General features: G+C 37.9%; 1 protein-coding gene across 5 annotated transcripts in view; it reads right to left on the bottom strand.

Moving 5' to 3' along the window:
* Positions 1 to 1,403: 1,403 nt before the first annotated feature.
* Positions 1,404 to 25,199, bottom strand: part of elfn1a (extracellular leucine-rich repeat and fibronectin type III domain containing 1a) — a 156,284-nt gene continuing 132,488 nt past the window's right edge. For all 5 annotated transcript variants that reach the window (XM_058769808.1, XM_058769811.1, XM_058769807.1 and 2 more), the window contains one exon: positions 1,404 to 6,101. In XM_058769808.1, coding sequence (XP_058625791.1) covers positions 3,304 to 5,697 — 2,394 coding nt within the window. In that variant the 5' untranslated portion in view covers positions 5,698 to 6,101 and the 3' untranslated portion in view covers positions 1,404 to 3,303. The remainder of the gene's footprint in view (positions 6,102 to 25,199) is intronic.

Raw genomic sequence — 25,199 nt, 5'->3', positions numbered from 1 at the left:
TTTGGATGTCGTGAAATATAATATTTACTTATACTTGCAAATGATAAAAAATAAGGACAAAGCAATCATAAAATCAGATGCATTTTTGCATGCGGCTTTTTGTTTGTTTGTTTTTGTTTTTGCATGTATCTGCAATCAATGCCTGATGTGATAGACAGGCTGCACATTATTTTGGGTTGATGAAAAACATGAAATCTGCTGGGGTCTTTGGTTTGACAATCCATCTCTGAACCCCACAACTGTTAGCCTGTATTTGATTTTGGGCAAAGTGTAATTTATTTTCTGAAATATATTTGATGTGGCTATTCAGCAATTCATTTTGATGAATGCAAAATAACTCAAATCTTGATGTAATTTTTTCTGCTTGCTATCCATTTGCAGATGCCAGGATCTATCTGTCAAAAAGAAATGTGGGCTATTAGAGCAAGTATGAGCATTTGTGGAAGAAAGCTCTGACCTTGAGATTCAAATGCCTGGAATCATTGAGAAACAAAGTAAGAAATGTTAAATGCACCCTGCTTCAGTCAGTCAGCATTCATTCATATCACAAAATAATTATCATCTCATAATACAAGGCCAAGCAGTAAGTGGCTCTTTGGACTGATCTTAAGCAAATCAGTTATTAATCAGTTTCTCAGCTTGGAACTGTGAAATTTCACACACGATGGATATAGTTATTGAATCCTCAATACTGTTTTAACAGCTCATTTTCATTCAGTAACATTACAACAAATGTTTACTTTAGTTTGCTATGGTGTCAGGAACCTTTAAATGAGCTAGTCAACTGAATCAACAATAAAAGTGCAAATGCTGCTACTACAAATAGTTAGTGAAAACTAGCACATTTCAGGGCATTTAAAAGTCAGAGTTAGGGCTGTTGAACATGATATTTTATTGTCATGAAGATCTTTAAAGTTTGTTATGTAGTATCATTTCCTCTAGTCAGTAGATAAATTAATCATACGTGACATAGGGTGATAATATTTGGCACATAATATTTTGTGTGAATGCTCTGGTGTGATAAATTGTGTTTCACTGTGGTCTGTACTTTAAGCCAGTGGCTTGTAACATCTTTTCAATGTTTTCATTTGCCACAATAATATAGGGTGCCCATACATCCTCTTTCTCTCAGACCTGTACAGGTATTTGCATTGCTTTGAGTGTTCTTTGAAGATCTCACCTTTTTTGATCATCTATAACTACTTTTTAGTCATTACCTTCAGCAAGTATGAAAACAGTGGGAAAACAAAGCCAAAACCCAGACATTTTAGGCAAATTAGAAACCCCTGCTTGGACATGTCTGGGAAAAGAGGATGTATGGTCATCCTACAATACAATGTCTTTGAATAATCCTTTAAAGGGATTTCTCAGCAAATATTGAAATATGGTCATTGTACCACATAATTATGTTTTCAAATTAAGTGACACTCCTTGTAAACACTTATTCATTTTTTGTGAATATTTTGTAAAGCAGAGGACTCCAGAGAACTGTTCATAAGGATCATGACAATATGGGTGCACCCTTTCCTTTATTTCACAGTACTTTGTCTGAAAGCAGGTAACATAGTTTTAAGAAATACAAAATAACACTCATTGTGCTCTTGTTTGTATCTGATGCTCTCCGTTCACATATTTCCCAACATTTCTAAGTTGAATGAGATACAGGAGTGCTACACTATGCAATATAAAAACATGTAGGTTACTTGCTAGATTACCTATAAACCTGACAGCTGTTGAAATCTACTGAAATGTATTGTCTTTTTAAAAAATGACAACAGATGAAGACTTTTCAAAAACATCAACACTTAAAGAAAAAAGAAAAAATACAGTTATACAGATATTTCCAGAAGATTAAGGCGGTTTAAATAAAAAAAGAAATTGGACAACCCAGTAGCTTCCTGTATTTCTCTAAATAGCTGATGTACAAATCCAGTGGCAACAGTTCAGCTGGGTAATTTAGTCTTTCTTACTCATGTCTCACCTTTCAGATCAGCAGTGATCATCACAGGGTCCGTGCAGTGGCATTCAACATTTACAAAAGCATTTTTACCCGCCGAACAGTAGAAAAGCCTAAAACAATAACCTTAGGTTTATAAACATTTTTTTTTTCTTCTGATTGATTAAATATTGTTGACAGAAATGCCAAATGCACGAAACTGAAAAGAAGTATGAATATCAAAACTCAGCATACAACATGAAAAATGGGGATTATGTGGTTGTAAAAAACAACAACAACAAAAATTGCAAAGAAACGGCAGCTGAAAAGGCTGCTTTATGTATGTAATACATTCATCCATAGGGCTGTTGGCTCGAGATTGGTGGAAACATCTGCAGAAAAATGTGTGATGAGCTGCCACCCAAGCACTTTGGTTCACGATCAGATAACCCTTCACTACTATTAGGCATTGTAAGGTCAAAGCAGAAGTGCATGTTTTGTGGAGTGCTTTACTGGTAAACAAATCAGACATAAATGTGTATTAAAATGTTCTACTTTTCCATTTTTCTTCCACTTTGACACTGCAATCATGTATGCAGATGTTTTATCTACACCATCCCAACCAAACCGATTCACCTTGTGGTTATGATACACAAATGTAACATCATATCAGCCTTTGTGTAATATTGTGCGGTCTGATCAGTGGCATGGATTAAACAGAAAATTGGCAAAGCAGGGTAGCGTAAACTGTGGCCTAAAGGAAAATATGCCATTTCATTGACCAGTGCAATGTTTATCCATCAGGACGGTAAACATTCATTTAAGGACAGATAATATCACAGGAGCTAACTCCGAAATCCATGGTCTAAACCTGAATCATACACATTATAGATTTTTTTTCTCCATTTTTTAAACAGCAAACGTTGCAAATATAGAAACAGTATCTGTACATAGTTCATTTGTATTTAGAACAAACTCAAATATCGGGAGAAAAATGGTCCATAAATTACAGTGGTCCTGCAGAAGAAATACTAAGATTTCAGAAGATGTCTGTCACTGTTGGATTCTTTTTAGTCTCACAGTACACAACAGCAAATCCACTGTCACAGGACTTGGCCATGCGGTAATCAAATACTAAAAATCCATTTCAACATATATATATTTTATATTTGCAATATATTCTCCTCTTGTTGCTTTAAGTAACATCTTTTAATTTTGGTACACAAACCTTTTTCCCTAAGTTGAAATTCACTGTAGTGTAATATTTATCCATTAGAATGTGATTTCACTAGATTAAGGATTCATTCTGGTCCTGTTCATTGTGGTCCATCAAAAATAAAAAAGACACAGACAAACACTTGAGTAGATTAAGATTTATGTTGAGCTGACACTCCCTTCCAGTAATCTAGAATGTCGTGCAGGTCTTCATCCTTAGCAAACTGCACTTTTTTCCTCAGAGCGTGGCCTGCAGCCATGTACTCCTCATCTTTGTGTCGCTTGCGATGGAGTTTAAAGCGCTCCCAGATGCTGTGCGACGGTTTGCAGTAGTACTCAGGACTAGACGAGTAACTGAGATTGTGGTACTGGGGAGAGAGCTGCGAGTAAGCCAAGTCTCTGGCACGAGGCCGTGTCAGGGGCTCCAAAATGGAGGTTTTCCGACTATCCGGTTCTTCCAACTCTTCGATTTGGTGGGTGTCGGGGTAGGAGTGCCGATGCTCACTATACTGTCGGATCTTCTCTGCCTCTGCCCTTAGTATCGCAGCGGCAGGCGTGATGGTCAGGATAGTTTCCCCTGTGGGTGAAGTCTTCTCTATATACTTCGACTCTGACTTGTAGGACGCCTCCGAACGATAAGGCCTTGGACTCCGCATTGGACCACCAGTAGCTGTACTTGGACGCTTTGGAGAGGCATCTGAAGCGTGATGTCTTTGTAAAGAGTGGTGGTAGCTGTCCTTGTAGACAGGTGACAGGAAGCCAGACTTGCTCTGAGGCTGCTCTGAGATCAGTACCAACTGAGGTTCAGCTGTTGACACAGCACCAGATTTCACCCCTTGGAAGGAGGTGGACTCTGATTTCAGAGCATCTATGCAATTGTTAATAATCTGGTTGACCTTGTCCACCTCCTTCGCGATTGTCGAGATCTCGGCAACTGAGCCTTGGCTGTTGCCAGGCATGGACATCTCACATTCTCTTCGATCTGGGTGCTCCCCTGTTCTCACTTCCATGTAATTCCCTTTGGCCATTTTCGGAGTATCGCTGATGTCTTGCAGTTTGTATTGCTCCATTTCACTGCCGGAAGGTAGATAGGGCATGCGGGTCATGCTCTCTCCAGCCATCATTTGCTTTTGAGACATCCTGGATATCGTCCCTCCCTCCAGCTCACCGCCATATTTAAGCTCAATTATGTTCTTCTTTAAGCTGCCTGCCTTTTTGTGCTTTTCATCTTGTTGTCTCTTTTTTCGCAAGCAGTAATACACAATCCCTAAAACAATTACCATACTGAAAAGACATCCTAAGATAGTCATTATGTAGTGAGTGGCTGTTGCATTACTAGTTACTCGCTCTTTTCCATTCCTAGACCCAGTGGATAGTGTCAGACAAGTATGATTGAAACGCAACGAGTTCCTTATGGAAGCCACACAGTAGGTGTAATCGGTGTGGGGTTTCAGGTTTTTCAGTTCAATGTCCTCCTTCTGCCGTTTCAGATTCTGTATATCTGTGAAGAAGCTGTTGTTGTACAGGACAAGGATGTACATCTTCTTGTAGGGGTAAGGGATCTGAACAGTGATTACTGCATTGGTGTGAGACACTTGCTTGAGTTTCATGATTGGTTTCACATCTAAGTCTATGTATGTGGGACTGATGCTGATTTCCTCCGGTTCAGTCCCTGAAGGACAGTCTTCCAGCCCACAAGGCGTCGAGTCTGGAGGGTAAGTGGTGGTCTCGGTAGGCACAGGGATGTACGGAGTCACATAGTCCTCCGTGCACACAGTGGACAGCATATGCAGAGCATTCCGGTATGTGGGATTGTTCGGATTCTGGCTTAGGAGACTGTAGCCCGAGACTCCTGCGGGAGAATCGCACACCATCCGTTCACTTGTCCTGTTGGGAAAGACCGAGAGCCACTTGACGAACCCCAAAAGCTCACAGGAGCAATTGAAAGGGTTGGTGTAGAGTTCACAGGTGGTCAGCTTAGTCAGGCTGGTGAAGGTGGACCCATCCAGCACCTGGAGGCGGTTCATGGAAAGGTCAATGTTTTCTATGTTTGGGCACTCCCAGAAGGCATTGGGTGTCACAGTCTCAATCAGGTTGGCCTGGAGGTAGAGGTACTGCAGCTTCCCCAAACCCCTGAGAATCCCTTCGGTTAAGTTACGCAACTTATTGAAACCCAACTGGAGAACCTGCAAGTTGAACTGGGCTGAAAAAGCCCCATCCTCAATGTAATTAATCTCATTCTTGGTCAGATTCAGGTATGTGAGGTTGGTAAAGCGGCTAAGGGCAGAGTAGTGGATGCTCTTGATCTTGTTCTCATTCAATCGAAGGTCCACTATGGTGCTGTTGATATGCAGAGGGATGGCCTCATAGGGTGGCTGGTTTTGGCTGCAAATGGCCAGCCATACAAAGCCCTTTTCACCCTCTATGAGCCAACAATCCCCCCTCACTCCACCTATGTGAGTCAGATAGACTATGGCCAAAGACCAGAAGAAGGCACTCTTAACCATGCCTCCAATACTAGCTCCTGATGCCCTCCTGGAAGCCATGAGTGATGCCAGTTGGTAGCAGCTTGGGGTACCACTTGAGTTTGAACTAGGCTGGATGGAGCCTCACAGTATTTAAGTAGGGTAATAAACCCTTTCCCTTTAGCCAAGGGACAAAATGTCCAGTCTCTGGTCCAGAGAATTATTTCACATGAGTTGAAGGTTACTGCACTGATATGTCAGCCTCTTATTAAACCCGCTGACCATAGCTTATGCATTTACAGGTTGAGTCTCCAATGGAGAAGTTTTCACACTAGTGGAGTGCAAGAGCTGGGTCTTAGTGTTTCACCAATTCAAAATGGCCTGTGCTTATTTCCCAAGGGTAGAGCATTGTTGATGGCTTTCATCCTCTTGTCTTTTCTTCTCTTCCACCATTTTAGTCTCATTTATAGGCCCAGAGGTGCACCCTGGATAAGAAAAGAAGAAAAAAAGGAAGCATTGACTGACGCTCACAAAGTCTTTAAATTAGAAAAGCAATATTCGAAATACAGTTCAACATGCGACAGCGATGACATGGTTCATACCATGCAAGAGGTCTGCAATGTATGTGTGCAAGCTCAAAGGAATAATTCATATCGTTTCATTGTATTTATTTCCCTGACGTATTACTCAAATGGACCTGTGGAAGGTAAAAAAATAACTTTGTTAGCTGACCATCAATTTATTTTGCACACAATTTTCCTTCCCTTCAGTTCCTGTGACATATTGCTATTATCGGAAACCATTGGCCAATTTCCACCTGACAGATAAAAGAAAACAAAAGTGTCCCTTTTCCCCCTCCATTAACTCTGAGACCATCAAAATGAGCAGAACCAATACTTGGGGGATGAAATAGATCAATTACACTGTGAAAACAACCAGTACCTCTTGAGACCAGTTTATCAAATTCAAATGCATCCATATTGCATAGTTTGGAAGAACTGCATCTGATATTTAAGGATATACATGATTTGGGCCAAAAAGAAAAAAAAATCACCTGATCAATTACTAAACACAAAACAATTTCATTACAAAAATAATACTACGGGTGATTCTATACTACACAAGTTGTTTTGCCTCCAAAGTTTTATGCAAGCTTTTTCTTGATGTTCATTTATTTTTAAATGAAATACTCAGCTATGAAGCAGAAGGAAATCACACGGGAATAGTATTTCTTTGAAAGACACTGCCCTCACAGAGAGAAGGTATGTTCCCTGGGGTGGCAGAGACAAGAGGGAGCTTCAGTTCACAGTCATCCCTGGCAGGCTTTGAAACCACATTGAGACAGCTCTAAGCAATGTTGGCTGTATCGCAAATCCTTTTCTGAGTTAAGAGAGGATGGGAACTGGTTTGAAAGCAAAGGCCTTTCTTTCCATTGCACTACTCCTTCTAACCATGGACATAAAGACAGTTCCTGTGTGTGTTTTGTGTGTGTGTGTGTGTGTGTGTGTGTGTGTGTGTGTATGTGCGAGTATGTATTTTGCAATAACCTGAGTGTTATAAATTGTCCTTATTTCACTTTAATTTTACAGTAAAGGAACAATATATTGTCCAGTAACTAAAAAACGTGTTGTCCTCTATTGGTATCACCGCAATGTCAAGTAATGCATTACATTATCCATCTAATATGAATAAAACTAGAAAAGAACACAACAATGGCAGCACAAAATGAAAATCATTCATTATTGCACTGTGTCTCCTTGAAGCTGGTGAAAGCTCCTAAAAGCCTCTTCATGGAGGAATTATGAGTAAAGACTTGCACAATATTGAATTCTTTACAGTGATTTCCACTGCACTAAAAACTCATTCTAATTGCCCTCTGTGATTGACCCACTGTAAGCCATAACTTCAGTTGCTACTTGCCCTGCGAAAGCCACGATGACTGGCAGAGAGGGAGCGCGCCAATTTTACACAAGTGAATTATGCAAGGAGGCTTTCACTGAAGAGGAAAGAAGCATTTCTCAAGTGCATAGATGGACATGGTTCATAAAGCTCTCTATGGAAGGCAGTGGATCAAAGATGGGATTTTATCTTTGTGTAAGATCACGCTATGGTGTAAACCACAAACAACATTTGATGCATCTTATTAAATCTATTTTAATCATTGTCACTCAACTAAATTCTGACACCGTGTCTACACCGGACATGACAAAGCAACCGTTGCAAATCATCTGTATTTTGTGACAGTACTTCATAATAGAATGAGGCATAAGTTTATTGTCGGGTTTTGTCATGTCACGCCGCACTGCTTCCAGTGTTGATAACATCACTGATTATAATGGGCTCTATTTAAAATCCCATTTAAACCTGCATAAATAGTTTTATGAAACAAAAGTTCATGTTAAAGAAAAATGACAGAATGAAGAAGAAATATTTATATGTCGGTAATCAGGATTGTAACACTGACCATGTCACTTTGCACTGATTGTTCTTTTTCCACTGAAGCTCAACATGCTCTTTGAACCATCTCAAATCATGCTGGAAAAGATTTTACACAAATTTGTGGACTTCATGCAGCTTGATTGCCGCTGTCATTAAAGCTAAATAATGAGATGCCAAATCAGCTAGTTTTTTTCACTGAAATTGTTGTTTTGATAATATAATATGTAACTATTATTTTTATTTATTTATATTTCATTTTTCTTTCATTATTTTAGTTTTCATTTATTTAATTATTTATTCTCAATTCTAGAAAGCAAAATGAAATAATTTTCATTTATGATCTCAGACATAATTTTATAGCGCTCTGAATCTGTGACAAATACAACATAAATCATATTTTCCCACATACTGTTGTTGTTCACAAGAGTTGATAATATCATCACAGTGGCTAGTGAGTGACATGCAAGAGTTGGACAAGGAAACAGGCGATGTGGTTATTTATAGAAATACGTGTGTACACATGACAAGTGCACCCACATGTCCCCCTTGAGATTTCAAACTTGCAATATTCTCTGTGTCTGTCACTGAAAAAATTACATTCATGACAAACTATGAAACACTGAAGTGATTTGTGTTGATAGATATTACCAGTTTCATCAGAATGAGAAAGATAATTTTCATCATTTGCATGTACAAATAAAAATTGGGAAAATGCTAAAATGTAACATTCAAAATTGTATTTACTTGTACATAAACTTTATAATATATATATATATATATATATATATATATATATTTTTTTGGACCATTGTAACCATTTGAATGCAGATCTTGTCAGTCAACTGACAAATGTATTGCTGTGGACTAATTTTCAATGACATGCAAATACATATAAGATATTGACTTCTAAAGCCACTGTTTGTTTAATCAACAGTTTAGCTGTCTGCCACAAAATATTGCAAATATTGATATAGGTGGTTAATTAATCAGAAAGCATGATGCAGGTAATTTTATTCCATTTTGTTTTGTTTTGTTTTATTGGTAGTCAGCCCTAATTTTAATTTATGCCAGTGAACCGAAGCCAACATTCTTTTAACTGCCACTTCCCTGCCACACTGCAATCAAATTAGGCTCCTCGTGTGGTTAAAAATCTAAATTCTAGTATATACCAGTGAAGAAATTTTCCCATGCAACCCCATTACAAAGAGATTGTGAATTTATTTTCCTGGTGTTCGCATTCTTAGGTGTGTGAAAGGCAACCGGGCCACTGTAAAATAGTGTATTGATAGTCAGCAGGGTAATGTAATTGGAAATTTTCAAAAAATAAAAAACACATAAGCCTTCCCCTTGAGAGCTCCTATTATTTGCTGAAGCTCAGCACTTCTACTCCTAGGTGGGAAAAAGTGTGCTCACGAGTACCATGCACCCGCCTCACCTGCTCACGGCCCATATTTTTCTTTGGCGACTGATTGGACAGTGACAGGACAGGCAGGTGACGGGCTGATAGACAGCTTCATCATGCCACACTGCTTTCTAGGTGGTTTAATCCTCGGCCCGTGCCGCTACCTGCTTTCATCTGGGCTGTGCAAACAGATATCCTGCTGCCCAGAATGGCAGCTGCTGACACGAGAGCCCTCAGTGTCACGGACAGGTGCAGAGCAGGAACCTCGGCAGGTGGATATATTCTATGGTGGATGGAGATCAGAATGACAGCTCAAGGTAACGGAGGCCACAGCACCGATCAATCGGATCCATCAATGACACTTAAAGGTCAGAGGTCATCTTCTTAGTCAGATGACCTTTCTCTGTTTGGTTTGTCTTTTTCAGACCTGCGAGCTAGTGTCTACGTTATTTGAAGTCAGACATTGAGAAGATTAATCACGGGACAAGACAGATGTGCACTGACGAACTTTTAGCATAGAATGTATGGTTTAGTATTTTTAAAAACAAAAAAGACATGCCACAAGGGTTGTCTTTTCATTACTCAGTGAACCTTTGTACTTAGTTTCCTGTTTGTAACATAGCACACTAGGGGTGTTTTAGACAAGCAGCAGAAATCTGTCTTGGTGTGCTAGATTCAAATCTGTTTAGATGTTTGTAGTCTGAAGAGCACAAAAATGTGAAATAAAAATAAATAAAAAAATCGCATGAAACCATTTCTATTTATCTGTATAAATACAACATGAGGTTGAGTAATTAATGACAGAATTTTCATTTTGGGGTGAACTAACCCTTTAAGATTCCAAGCTGTTTTTCGTCATTCAGGACAAAATGCTAATCTAACATATGATGCATCATAGATTGTGATATTGCCTGGAACTGCACTGAATACTGGCATTTTCATTCACTTACTCTTTGCTTTAAGTGACACTTACTGTACACTGAGCAGTGAATATTAAATGAGTGAACCAATGCTTGCTATTTAGCAATACGCAGACTTACACTACCTTTCAAACATTTGGGGTTTTTAAGATTTTTTTTATGTTTTTGAAAAAATAATTTTATGCTGACCAATGCATTATTTTGATTTTAAAAAAAATAAAAAATAAATAATAATACAGTAAAATAGCAATATTGTGACATATCATTACAATTAAAATATGTGTTTTCTATTTTAATATATAATATATTGTTATGGCACAGCTGAATTTCCAGCAGCCATTACACCAGTCTTCAAATGTCACATGATCCTTCAGAAAACATTGCTGATTTACTGCTCCAAAAAACATTTCTTATTATTAGTTGTGCTGCTTAATATTTTTGTGGAAACAGTGATACATTTTTTCAGGACTATTTATTTATTTATTTTATGAATAGAACGTTCAAAAGAATCGTGATTATTTGAAGTAGAAATCTTTTGTAAATGCCAAGGTCTGTCATGAAACTATAGATGGTGCAGGCTGATGGCTGTTCTTAACACAAACTGATGATATTCACAGCATTAACTACTCAACACAAGCTGATTGGTTCATGTTGCATCTGCTGGTTAGCATTCACTAGAGCAGTTTGCAGCGTGCTTTCAGAGTTCCACTGAAACCCTCCACCTGTACAGATCTTTCTACGAGTCATTATATATGCTGTTCAGCAGCAGTATGTCTTCAATACTTACAGCAGCGTATCTGCATAATTGCAGAAGCAGCAGCAATAATCTATAACAACAACAATAACCAACAGCAGCAGCAGAGTAGCAGATCTATTTCGCCAAGACCAAATAGCAAACCACATATCCATTACCATGCTAAAATTAAGTTGTCATGATAGAACTTTAAAAAAGTCTTTATTGGCACTTTTTGTGTTTAATGCATCCTTGCTAAATAAAAGTGTCTCTTTAAAATAATCTTATAATACCTTTTTAACTTTTGAGTGGTAGTGTGAATTACTTTAATCTGATGTGTAGGTACACTGGATATCATCAACATTGTCATACATATTTTCATATCATATTTTGTCACCTACACAATTCTGAAATTACGCAGTTAATCCTGAAGTTCAGATCTGAAAAATATTTATGTGCAGTTGAACCAACGCCTTATTTCTGCCACTAACCGTTTTGGCTCTGTGTCGACTAGTTGTGAATCACATGGCTTCAGTTGTCCTTGTTCTATACATGGTAATAGCTGGAGGATAAATTCTGTTCACAAACTCTCCCAGTGCAGCTGCACTGCATTCGTTTTGTATAGAAAACTGTAACAGCCAAATTTATTTTTGGAATTACATAAAAGTGAAAATAAAGTGATCCCAGAGGGCACTGCATTCACAAAGCACAAACAAACTGTGGGTATCTGAGATGGTCTGAGGTCATTTAGAGTCTTCCCGTACAAGCTTCAATTCGTGTCAACCACCCTGAAACTAATGAAGAAGCGTATAGAAACTATAAGTGTGGCATGGCTGTTTTTTGTATTTTCAATGACAACGCAAGCAACAAATGTGGCAATATCCACACTTGTTTCTCACCCACGTTATCTCAGTTGTGCGGACACTTTCCACTCACACATTCTCTGTCAATGTACAGCTTGTATAACAGCAATGTATTTTGCACAGTATGTTGAGTCATTTACACAAGGTAAACAAGGACCCACCGACTAGTAAAAAGGCACACAAACCATGAAGCAAAGTATTAATCTGAGAATTTGCTGGGTTTTTGATATAGGTTCATACAGTTATGAATTAAACAGAGTCATAAAAGGCATAAAATTTCATAACCTTCAAATGATTGTGCTTGAATAAATCCACTTTTGATCCATTTCAGAGAGCCAGTTAGAGTGAAATCTTGACAACAGGACAGAGTTACAGAGTAGCCAGTGTTAACAGTTGTTTTGTCTGAATCTGAATGAGACCTGAGGGAGGGATTATATGGAATTGTTATTCAGTGCCGGCTGGGTTTGCGTTTGGAATTAACAGCGGTTTACCAACAATGCACATTTATATCCTAAACTCAAACATTATGCCAAGCATTACCGCCTCCCTTCCCACAAAATTTTGCCCTCTCATTGGTCTGTTCTGCATGTCCATCCACACATATTAATGACTCTCGCTCTGCATATGCCATTAGTGGCTGCTGGCAGGCAAGGTTACAGATATTCACTTTGTTTTCAGGGGTGCCTGAGGAGGAGCACGGACAGCCATGTGTTGAGAGCTACTTGGCATAAGCTATTGGATGGATGTGAAATTGGTTGGACTGAGAAACCTGTCTGGATGTGGCCAGAGCCTCTCACATCAGTAATGGTGCTATGCAGTGACATGACCATAGTTTGGGTTGGAACAGCGTTTGATATGCATCCTGAGTCCCTCTGAACAGATGCTTACCATACAAACAGGAAGAATGAGTCAAAAGAAGTGGAAAAAAAATAGTGCACAAGCAATTTAGAAAATGAATATATAGAAATGCGGTCACATTTTATTTTAAGGTCCGATTCTCGCCATCAACAAACCATTAACTATGACTTTTGCCTCAATAAACTCCTAATTTGCTGCTTATTAATAGTTAGTAAGGTAGTTAAGTTTAGGTTTTTGGTAAGATTAGGGATGTAGAATTTGGTATCACAGAATATATGCTTTATAAGTACTAATAAACAGCCAATATGTTAATAATAGGCATGCCAATAAGCACCTAGTTATTTGTGAGAATTGGTCTCTATACTAAAGTGGGTTACACTTTATTTTAAATTGTTATTCAACAATTCATCTCCTCTGGTTCAGCATAGCGCCATTTTGGAGAATATCAGCCATGCCACAAGGATATGTCTTCTACGTTTGTTTACGCTTTGATTTGAATGAAAACAGTGCATCCAGTATGCGGCTGACACAAGAGTGTACGCTGCTTGCGTCCAGCGGATATTCTCCAAAATAGCGCTACGCTGAACCAGAGGAGACAAATTGTTGAATAAAGTCGTTGTTTTCTTTTCTTTGCTTATCATACTTTTATGGACCTTGACAGTGCAATTTACTATGCAGTCAATGGGACAGTCACAAGCCTCCCGGTTTTCATCCAAAATATCTTAAATTGTGTTCTGAAGAAGGACGAAGCTTTTACGGGTTTGGAACAACATGGGAGTAAGTGATTAATGACAAAATTTTCATTTTGAGGTGGAGTATCCCTTTAAGGTGTCCTTGTTACAGTGTAATTATACATTTAAGTACTGAGTAATATTAATTAACTACATGTACTTACTATATGGTTAGGTAGGATTAGTGTTTGTCTTGGGGTTAATTTCATGTAATTTTACATAATTTATTGTTATTATAATAGTCAGAACATGTAATGTGTAAGAAGGACACCTAAAACTAAAGTGTTACTCTAAAGTGATACCAGAAATGCTAAATAACAATTATCGAAAAATGGTATCACTTTAGATTAGGGAACACTATTCGCTCTTCACGATTAACTAGTTGCTTATAAGCATGCATATGACTAGCATATTGGCTGTTTATTAGTATTTATAAAGCACATATTAATGCCTTATTCTGCATGACCATACTGTAGATTCCTTAATCCTACTACCTAAACTTAACAACTATCTTACTAATAAGCAGCAAATTAGAAGTTTATTGAGGGAAAACTCTTAGTTGATAGTGAATATGTGTTCCCTAATCTAAATACAATAAAAAATATATAAATATAAACAGTATTCTCTTTTCACTGGAATAATAACCGTGTACAGGTGACATTACTAAACTTATATGATTTTGGATTTTGACTAAGTGAATCTGAATTCCTGCAATTTTCAAATGTCAAAATCACAATCACCAAAACCAACTAATCTCACCATTGGGAATTTAGAGTGAGTGTCAAGAATAAGTTTGTGAAAATATCAGCATTTCTGAATCGATTACTCATAAAATGCAGTCTGACCTTAATTTAACTCACAATTACAGACAAACACTATCTGCCTAAACAAATAACACAAATGAGTCTTTAGCAATGTTTTCATAACCTTTTTCATCCAATTTATTTGAATGTGTTTTTTTAAGGTCTTGTGAAAGCCTTGTTTACACTAACAAACCTTCCTCGAGAAGGACAGATTTGTCAGTAACCAGGATTTGCGTGACTTTATTTAAAAGGCAGGGCACATGCGCAACCCACACTTCTAATCTCATCTCCCTAATTGACTCCAATTGGCATTTGGAGAAGCACAGAATTTCACTTACATTTTTACCTTTTTACCATCCTGTCTTGTCAATGATCACTCAATGTTTTCTTTAAAAAAGAAAAAGAAAAACTCTGTATGTTATTAATTAGGTCATATTATTTTTCTATAATTTTGCGTTTGATGAAGATTTTATGGAATATCAATGTGGAAACATTTTATGAGCGTCAATGCAACAATCTAGACATTTTAAAGGGCCCACAAACGTATTCTTGCCACTTTAAGTCAAACTCACAGTTACGGTATAAATCCAGTGGGACTAGTTAAAGATCATGACCATCATCAACACCCCTCCTCATATTTCTCTTCATCATCATCATATATATGTATATATATTTTTTACCATAACCATTTTTAAACTGTAATTTGGGATATCTACAAAAACTAGACCAGTGGAGGGCTCACTCAGGAATACTGGGATGATCTTAAAGCAATGAAGTTCCTCCGCAGCTTAGTCTCCAACTGAGCATGAAAAGAGAACAGAGAGGCAAATTATAGAGGCACTTTCCTCTATCCTTTACAAAAACTTTACCTACCAAACTCAAATGTCCATGAAATGAATATGAGAAATCCATCAGGGCAAAATGTGAAGTGGGATGACTGATGGCTTTAATGGGCATAAAAAAACAGACTCCATCCTGCGGCCCATTCTCCCAAGTCTGTGACCTTTAAAGCAACAAAATAGCAAAGGCCAAGAGCGTGTATAACCTCAGCCAGCAGGATACGGAGGCTAGACCCCCTTTAGGTAAAGTTCTGGGTAAACCAATAGAGACTGGGCTCATTAATATAACATAGACATGCTGTTTGTCCAGCCTGACTCGCTCCAGTTAGACTGATTTTACCACAAAGTGTCGGCATACATTACAGATGAGCTGCATAACTTGTTAGAGCAAACATGGAGTATGTTCACAATGGACACAGATGAAAATAAACACGATCTGCATAAGCCATCATTTATATTCACATTTTGTTCCTCATGTTTTTGCTTGCGTTTGGCCCTAAGCTCCTTAAAAACATACTGAATCTCTTGCAAATATTAATATAAATGATTCCATTAACAACATGGGGCATGTGTTGCTGGGGAAGACTATACTCCACACTTAAATGAGCTACATAAACAAATGGTAATAGTGTCTGTAGGGACCCTTCCTAGCTCTGCTTTCTCCTCTGTCCGTTCCTCATTAATAGCCTGAGTCTCCATGGTCCAGCGGAGGCCATGTGTGCTTTAGGCCAGAACAGTCAGGATCTTCAAGCCAGACAGAGCCTCCTCTGGGAGCGCACAGCTGCTCCCTGGTCTGGGTGACATTTCGCTTTGGCGAGGATGCAGAGCAGTGATGGCTTTTTCTGTTGTTCTCTATGCACAACCTAATGAGACGGCTGTAGATAAACTCAAAAGGTTTTCACCACGCATTAAGTACTTGTGAAATGTTCATTGTTCTGGCCATTTAAAATGATGCAGCAACATTTCATTAGGAAAGAAAATGAATGGGATTTCTTTAATATCTCAATTGTTTTTACTGGACTGCAGAGAAATGAAAGGCAGGGAGTTTTGAGTCCTGCTTTCTCCTGACAAAAGACAACAGGAATCTCACATGTGTCTCCTCCAGAGTTTCAGAAGAGATCTTAATGCCACACACTGTCAAAGAAACAAAAGTCTGCAATCAAGTCATGGGATTCAATTTGAACCCAAATATTTAGCATTAAATAATTATTTTAAAAATGACCTGAGCTTTTATACTATATTGTGAGGTAGATTTACATTCACACTACTTTTCAAACGTTTGGGGTTGGTAATATGTTTGTGAAAGAAGTCTCTTCTGCTCTGCACAATCTGACTTTGTTTCACCCTAGAATTAAACTACTGGTTTCATCTGGCTAGAGGAGAAAGGCACACTATTTCGACACACTATTTCCCTGTTTACTACTGTAAAGCTGCTTTAATCTGCATTGTAAAAGCGCTATATAAATACTGGTGACTTGACTTTCACCAGCTAAAACAAATGGTTTTAGTCAGTTATGTCTATCTTTTGCTGTAGTGTGTCAGTAGTAAATATCAGTTTACATTTCCAAACATTCATTTTGCCATTAATTGTAATAATCCAGTCTGACAACAGCCAGTGCTCCACACAGAGATCTGATCTCATTATCATCCAGTCTGTCTGGAATGACACGAAGAAACAGAACAAACTGAGACAGACTAAATCCAGAAGAACTGTGGCAACGTCTCCAAGGTGCTTCAAGAGACCTACCTGCAAAGCTACCTGAAAAGTGCACAGAGGGCAAAATCTGCTTTAAACGCAAAGGATGGTCACACTAAATGTTGATTTAATTTAGTTAATAGAAGTTAACAGATAAAGAAAATCTATTTGTGACATTATTTTTGACAGCATCCTCATTTTACAGCATTTTTACACAAGCGCAGTACTTTTAACAGTACTGTAGCTTTGCAGGTAGGTCTCTTGAAGCATCTTGGAGACATTGCCACAGTTCTTCTGGATTTAGTCTGTGTCTCAGTTTGTTCTGTTTCTTCATGTCATTGTTATGATGGCACATTTTAAGTGCTTCTCATGTCAAATCTCATGTCCTACACTATCTACATTATATATGTTATACTCACTGTACTACACCCACAACACCAGTTGTATTTGTTTATCCTTTTATTTATTTATTTATTTTTGCTTATTATTAAATCTTAGGAGGAAAACTTTAGCAAAATGTAACTGAGAACTAATTTGAGTCTCCTCAGCTGTGAAAAAGCAACCTCTGAGCAATGATATTATCCTCTGGACTGTTTGCCAGCATGTGCTCTGACTCTAAAATACTAATAATTGCCAGTGAAAACATCTTGAGAACATCTGTAAATCTTCCGGATCTGCATCATAAACTGAATTCTACACATATAACTATTCAAAGCAGTGCTGAAGAATCTCATGTGAGTAGTGATGGCTGCTGGTGGAAATCCTGTTAGACTGAACGGAGCAGCTCTTCTATAGAGCCTCGAGGGTTCAACACTCTGTGATGAGAACATCACTCTGAGCAAAGTGCAGTTGGTTGGACCTTCACGCCTCATAGAGAACGCAGATACATTGACTACTGTAACTATCTCACCAACCAAGACCCGTCAGCAGAACTGTCAGACTGAACCGCAGCAGCGGTGGGAAACGTTTACAGTTTAAAAGGGGTCATGAAATGTCAAAATGTCCTTGATATTTACCCATATAAGAGGTTACCCTACAATAAAACAGTGCAAGTTTCCTTAAAGCTAACTCTTCAGTTTAAAAGATGAGTTTCCACCTTTTAAACTAAATATCTTATACGGTCCAATGAAGTTGTTAATCACAGTAGTGGGCATTTAATTATGCTTCTGAAAGAGGTAAGTGTTTGTGACAGAGTCAAAATGATTATTATTTTACAAATATTTGAACTTTTTTGATACAGTAAATCCAGAAACATAATACATTGATCTAAAAATGCATTTCATGAGGCTTTTAAGAGCTTGCTCAACTTAGAAGTAATTCATAGTTAAAAATGTAATATATAGTGTGCCATTTTCCATTCTACTAAGTTCAAATCCAAACTACAGTTATATATCCTATTTGCTAGCTTAAATTAATTAGTTCTTAATTGATTTTTGAATTCCGCACAACCTGAACCCACAGATCCTCCCCGTTGTTGCCTCCCTGCCTCTTTCATCTCTCTCTCCACCCCTCCAATTACCCAAGTACCCTTTTTGCTCCTTGTCATTTCCCTCAAATTTTCAGCCCCACCCTCGTTTCCTTTCGTCTTCCTTCAGTGGCATTCTGAAGGTGTTTGAACCCCTCTGAGGCCGTCCCGCTATGATGTTCTCCGGCTGCTTATTTGAAGTCATTTCAAATTCATACGTGTGTCACAGGAAAACATAAAAGAGTTGCACAGAAGGGGCTCAGAGGTGCTGAAACAATTCAGTTGTAATGAAGCCAGCTCTCGTGGGAGAGGAGGACATTCGGCACATCGAACCCTCAAATTACTTTCGAGTGAGAGAGAGAATTATGAGGAGGTAGGAGTCGTGCTTCATTTGTATCAGATGGTATTAGCGCTGTACGTTAATTACCGGAGAAGAACTGGCTGGAATTGAGTGTCAGTGGTCCTGCCCCGGCCAGACCTCTCCGTGTGAAGGGAGCTGGACTTTCTCTTATGACTGTGGAGACGCAATTTCAGGTCTGGCTTTCAGGTTCGCCCCAAATGGCTCAGTCAAGAGCACAGACTGCCTTGGGGCTCCACACACTAATTATCTTTATCTAACGGTACCTTGCTGATAAGTGAGCGTCATTGTGCCGATCCAGGGTATTTTGGATTCATTTGTTTGTGGGACAAAGCCTATTATTTCCTCATGCCCATTGGCATCGCCTGCAAATATACACTGAAGGTGAAACAGATGACCGGATGACTCTCTCCATATGCTACACTTAAATGTGACCTTGCAAATTCTGTCATTTTCAGTTGCTTTCACAGGAATATTTACATATGCTGTATTTAACAGCGACTTTCTGGCTTCACATTAGTGCTAAAGTGCCTCAAGGACAGATCACTAGATATTGTGTATTTGTTGGATTTTAAAATGAGCACGATATGCCGAAAAAGGTTTTTAAAACATTATCTTATTTATTTATTTATATATATATATATATGACCTATTTAAGTTACAGCCTCTGTTATTTGATTTTACACCAAATATCTATATTATGCATCATTATGCATATATATATATATATATATATATATATTAAGATCCAACAGATATAGAAGCTACAGCTGTGACGTTAAAACACGGAGGACTAATTTGCAATGGATTCCCTCAAGATTTTATATTATAGAAGGTCTGTGGTAAATTTAAATTGACGATATTTGGACGTTTTGTGTTACAGTGTAAATTACACACACCCTGACAACTCAAATAAAACATTTGTTTGGAATAAGAAACTACATAACATTTGGGGTGTGAGCGTGTGCAGTTTACATTGTACAACAAAAGCATTATCAAGTTATGTTTCCCACAGACTTTTACTCAAGAATTGAAAAACCTCATTATAAAAGCCCATATGAAAATCTTAAGAGAACCCATGAGAACCCGTTAATCTTCTGGGCTGTGACGTTATGGAGATAGTACTCTGTTGCACACACACACACACACACACACACACACACACACACAAAAAAAAAAAAACACTCTAGGATATTAACCATACTTACTATAAAATGGATGATTTTTTTTATGCATGCACAGTATAATGGAAACACGTGACATTTTAAGCAAATCATTTAGAAATGGTTGTTAATGGGATGAACTACATATCTGACTTCATAAATCCACTAAAAACTTTTTTTTTTTTTTTTTTTTTTTGCAATAATGCAATTATTTGTTAAGTTAGTGTGGTTTAAGTGTGAAAAAGTTTTTTTTTTTTTCTATTAAAATATTCAGTATAAAACAGGACTTGAAACATGCTTTTTGACAGGCCTAAACCATGTTTTGTTTATTCATGCACAGTCTTGACCAGCTTTTTCATGACATCTTAGAAGAACCCCCAAAAACCCTGTTATGTTCATGACATTAGGTGCTGTATAATTGCAATTGTTTATTCAAGACTAAACTTATATTTTAAAATGAAAAAAAAAAGCGTGTTGAAAACTGGCCTAAGTAAACTAAAGAAAACCTCTAGGGTTTAATTTAGAGGAAAGGAGGAATATTTGAATACTGAATTAATGAAATGCACAATTTTAGAGTTTACAGCTAGAATGGATAGACAGGCCAGAAAAAAGGGAAGGAAGATATGGGATCAGAAAAATGACAGAGGCCATTTAGCCCTTCATCCTCATGGCAGCACCAAAATTCATTAAATGTGAAGTGTGTCATTTTGTTAGTATACTATACTTTCTCCTAATTCACTTAGTATGCAAAGACAACATTATGTAAATCAAAGAGTGTAAAACCTGTGGTGCTATCAAAACACTGCTCTGTTTGTGTAACCATCATGATCAGCCCAGCAACAACATCTGCTCAACCAGTGGCATGAGTTTGGAATGAGACCATCAGTTTGACCAACCAATAGCAGATGGGGAAATGTTTGCTTGCTTGAAAACATTCATTATATTTGTAATGGCATTTGGTGATGCTAATGGTGCAGAAATTATACACTTTGACTTTAAGCAACACAAGAAGGTACAATAATAATTTATGTTCAGGATTCATCCAATACAAGCGCACATAAACCTTAAAATGCTTGAGAGAACAGCCGAGAGAACAAAACCTTCAATGTCCCATATTTCCATCCCAGCAGGTAATTAAATTTAAGGATATGACAATAATCAGGTTGTAAAGCACCTGTTTCTCCATAGAAATGGTGTCAATCCATAACGGACTAATTTGATTCAGCACATGAAATGTGCATGATGGACGGAGGAATAAGACCTGCAGGTTTTAATGCAATTTTCCAGACCATCAACTTGTTCGTCTGGTGCTGTGGCCTTTGCGTGGAGCAGCTGCAGGCAGGAGGATGGGAGCTGATTCCTTTCCCACTGCTGACTCAGGATATGGAAGTCAGCACATCATCAGCCAGCTCCGAAAAAACGGAAGATGGAAAGAATATGAGACACAGTTTGATGGGTTAATGTGGCCCTGTGCACCAACCGGTTGCTCTTTCATTTTTGTCATCCAACGAAGAAGGACTGGGCCATCGAAAAACACGATAAAAGAAATGGTCACGATTTGCTTAAAGGGACAGTTCACCCAAAATTGAAAAGTGCTACCATTCATTCACTCTCATGTCGTTTCCAATACCATAAGACTTTCTTCTGTTAAAAAAAAAAAAAAAAAAAAATTAAGAAATAAACTTTATAAAACAATGTACTTGTGTTCATACTGTATTACAAAACACTTTTTCTGCTATTGAAATGGGATACGGGTAAGGTATTTTTTCTTGGCTTTTTCTGTTGTTCTCTATGCACAACCTAATGAGACGGCTGTAGATAAACTCAAAAGGTTTTCACCACGCATTAAGTACTTGTGAAATGTTCATTGTTCTGGCCATTTAAAATGATGCAGCAACATTTCATTAGGAAAGAAAATGAATGGGATTTCTTTAATATCTCAATTGTTTTTACTGGACTGCAGAGAAATGAAAGGCAGGGAGTTTTGAGTCCTGCTTTCTCCTGACAAAAGACAACAGGAATCTCACATGTGTCTCCTCCAGAGTTTCAGAAGAGATCTTAATGCCACACACTGTCAAAGAAACAAAAGTCTGCAATCAAGTCATGGGATTCAATTTGAACCCAAATATTTAGCATTAAATAATTATTTTAAAAAAATGACCTGAGCTTTTATACTATATTGTGAGGTAGATTTACATTCACACTACTTTTCAAACGTTTGGGGGTTGGTAATATGTTTGTGAAAGAAGTCTCTTCTGCTCTGCACAATCTGACTTTGTTTCACCCTAGAATTAAACTACTGGTTTCATCTGGCTAGAGGAGAAAGGCACACTATTTCGACACACTATTTCCCTGTTTACTACTGTAAAGCTGCTTTAATCTGCATTGTAAAAAGCGCTATATAAATACTGGTGACTTGACTTTCACCAGCTAAAACAAATGGTTTTTAGTCAGTTATGTCTATCTTTTGCTGTAGTGTGTCAGTAGTAAATATCAGTTTACATTTCCAAACATTCATTTTGCCATTAATTGTAATAATCCAGTCTGACAACAGCCAGTGCTCCACACAGAGATCTGATCTCATTATCATCCAGTCTGTCTGGAATGACACGAAGAAACAGAACAAACTGAGACAGACTAAATCCAGAAGAACTGTGGCAACGTCTCCAAGGTGCTTCAAGAGACCTACCTGCAAAGCTACCTGAAAAGTGCACAGAGGGCAAAATCTGCTTTAAACGCAAAGGATGGTCACACTAAATGTTGATTTAATTTAGTTAATAGAAGTTAACAGATAAAGAAAATCTATTTGTGACATTATTTTGACAGCATCCTCATTTTACAGCATTTTTACACAAGCGCAGTACTTTTAACAGTACTGTAGCTTTGCAGGTAGGTCTCTTGAAGCATCTTGGAGACATTGCCACAGTTCTTCTGGATTTAGTCTGTGTCTCAGTTTGTTCTGTTTCTTCATGTCATTGTTATGATGGCACATTTTAAGTGCTTCTCATGTCAAATCTCATGTCCTACACTATCTACATTATATATGTTATACTCACTGTACTACACCCACAACACCAGTTGTATTTGTTTATCCTTTTATTTATTTATTTATTTTTGCTTATTATTAAATCTTAGGAGGAAAACTTTAGCAAAATGTAACTGAGAACTAATTTGAGTCTCCTCAGCTGTGAAAAAGCAACCTCTGAGCAATGATATTATCCTCTGGACTGTTTGCCAGCATGTGCTCTGACTCTAAAATACTAATAATTGCCAGTGAAAACATCTTGAGAACATCTGTAAATCTTCCGGATCTGCATCATAAACTGAATTCTACACATATAACTATTCAAAGCAGTGCTGAAGAATCTCATGTGAGTAGTGATGGCTGCTGGTGGAAATCCTGTTAGACTGAACGGAGCAGCTCTTCTATAGAGCCTCGAGGGTTCAACACTCTGTGATGAGAACATCACTCTGAGCAAAGTGCAGTTGGTTGGACCTTCACGCCTCATAGAGAACGCAGATACATTGACTACTGTAACTATCTCACCAACCAAGACCCGTCAGCAGAACTGTCAGACTGAACCGCAGCAGCGGTGGGAAACGTTTACAGTTTAAAAGGGGTCATGAAATGTCAAAATGTCCTTGATATTTACCCATATAAGAGGTTACCCTACAATAAAACAGTGCAAGTTTCCTTAAAGCTAACTCTTCAGTTTAAAAGATGAGTTTCCACCTTTTAAACTAAATATCTTATACGGTCCAATGAAGTTGTTAATCACAGTAGTGGGCATTTAATTATGCTTCTGAAAGAGGTAAGTGTTTGTGACAGAGTCAAAATGATTATTATTTTACAAATATTTGAACTTTTTTGATACAGTAAATCCAGAAACATAATACATTGATCTAAAAATGCATTTCATGAGGCTTTTAAGAGCTTGCTCAACTTAGAAGTAATTCATAGTTAAAAATGTAATATATAGTGTGCCATTTTCCATTCTACTAAGTTCAAATCCAAACTACAGTTATATATCCTATTTGCTAGCTTAAATTAATTAGTTCTTAATTGATTTTTGAATTCGCACAACCTGAACCCACAGATCCTCCCGTTGTTGCCTCCTGCCTCTTTCATCTCTCTCTCCACCCTCCAATTACCCAAGTACCCTTTTTGCTCCTTGTCATTTCCTCAAATTTTCAGCCCCACCCTCGCTTTCCTTTCGTCTTCCTTCAGTGGCATTCTGAAGGTGTTTGAACCCCTCTGAGGCCGTCCCGCTATGATGTTCTCCGGCTGCTTATTTGAAGTCATTTCAAATTCATACGTGTGTCACAGGAAAACATAAAAGAGTTGCACAGAAGGGGCTCAGAGGTGCTGAAACAATTCAGTTGTAATGAAGCCAGCTCGTGGGAGAGGAGGACATTCGGCACATCGAACCCTCAAATTACTTTCGAGTGAGAGAGAGAATTATGAGGAGGTAGGAGTCGTGCTTCATTTGTATCAGATGGTATTAGCGCTGTACGTTAATTACCGGAGAAGAACTGGCTGGAATTGAGTGTCAGTGGTCCTGCCCCGGCCAGACCTCTCCGTGTGAAGGGAGCTGGACTTTCTCTTATGACTGTGGAGACGCAATTTCAGGTCTGGCTTTCAGGTTCGCCCCAAATGGCTCAGTCAAGAGCACAGACTGCCTTGGGGCTCCACACACTAATTATCTTTATCTAACGGTACCTTGCTGATAAGTGAGCGTCATTGTGCCGATCCAGGGTATTTTGGATTCATTTGTTTGTGGGACAAAGCCTATTATTTCCTCATGCCCATTGGCATCGCCTGCAAATATACACTGAAGGTGAAACAGATGACCGGATGACTCTCTCCATATGCTACACTTAAATGTGACCTTGCAAATTCTGTCATTTTCAGTTGCTTTCACAGGAATATTTACATATGCTGTATTTAACAGCGACTTTCTGGCTTCACATTAGTGCTAAAGTGCCTCAAGGACAGATCACTAGATATTGTGTATTTGTTGGATTTTAAAATGAGCACGATATGCGAAAAAGGTTTTTAAAACATTATCTTATTTATTTATTTATATATATATATATATGACCTATTTAAGTTACAGCCTCTGTTATTTGATTTTACACCAAATATCTATATTATGCATCATTATGCATATATATATATATATATATATATATATTAAGATCCAACAGATATAGAAGCTACAGCTGTGACGTTAAAACACGGAGGACTAATTTGCAATGGATTCCCTCAAGATTTTATATTATAGAAGGTCTGTGGTAAATTTAAATTGACGA

The sequence above is a fragment of the Onychostoma macrolepis genome, chromosome 03 (assembly GCF_012432095.1).
Source record: "Onychostoma macrolepis isolate SWU-2019 chromosome 03, ASM1243209v1, whole genome shotgun sequence".
Taxonomy (NCBI): domain Eukaryota; kingdom Metazoa; phylum Chordata; class Actinopteri; order Cypriniformes; family Cyprinidae; genus Onychostoma; species Onychostoma macrolepis.
This window is presented reverse-complemented; position numbering and strand designations above follow the sequence as displayed.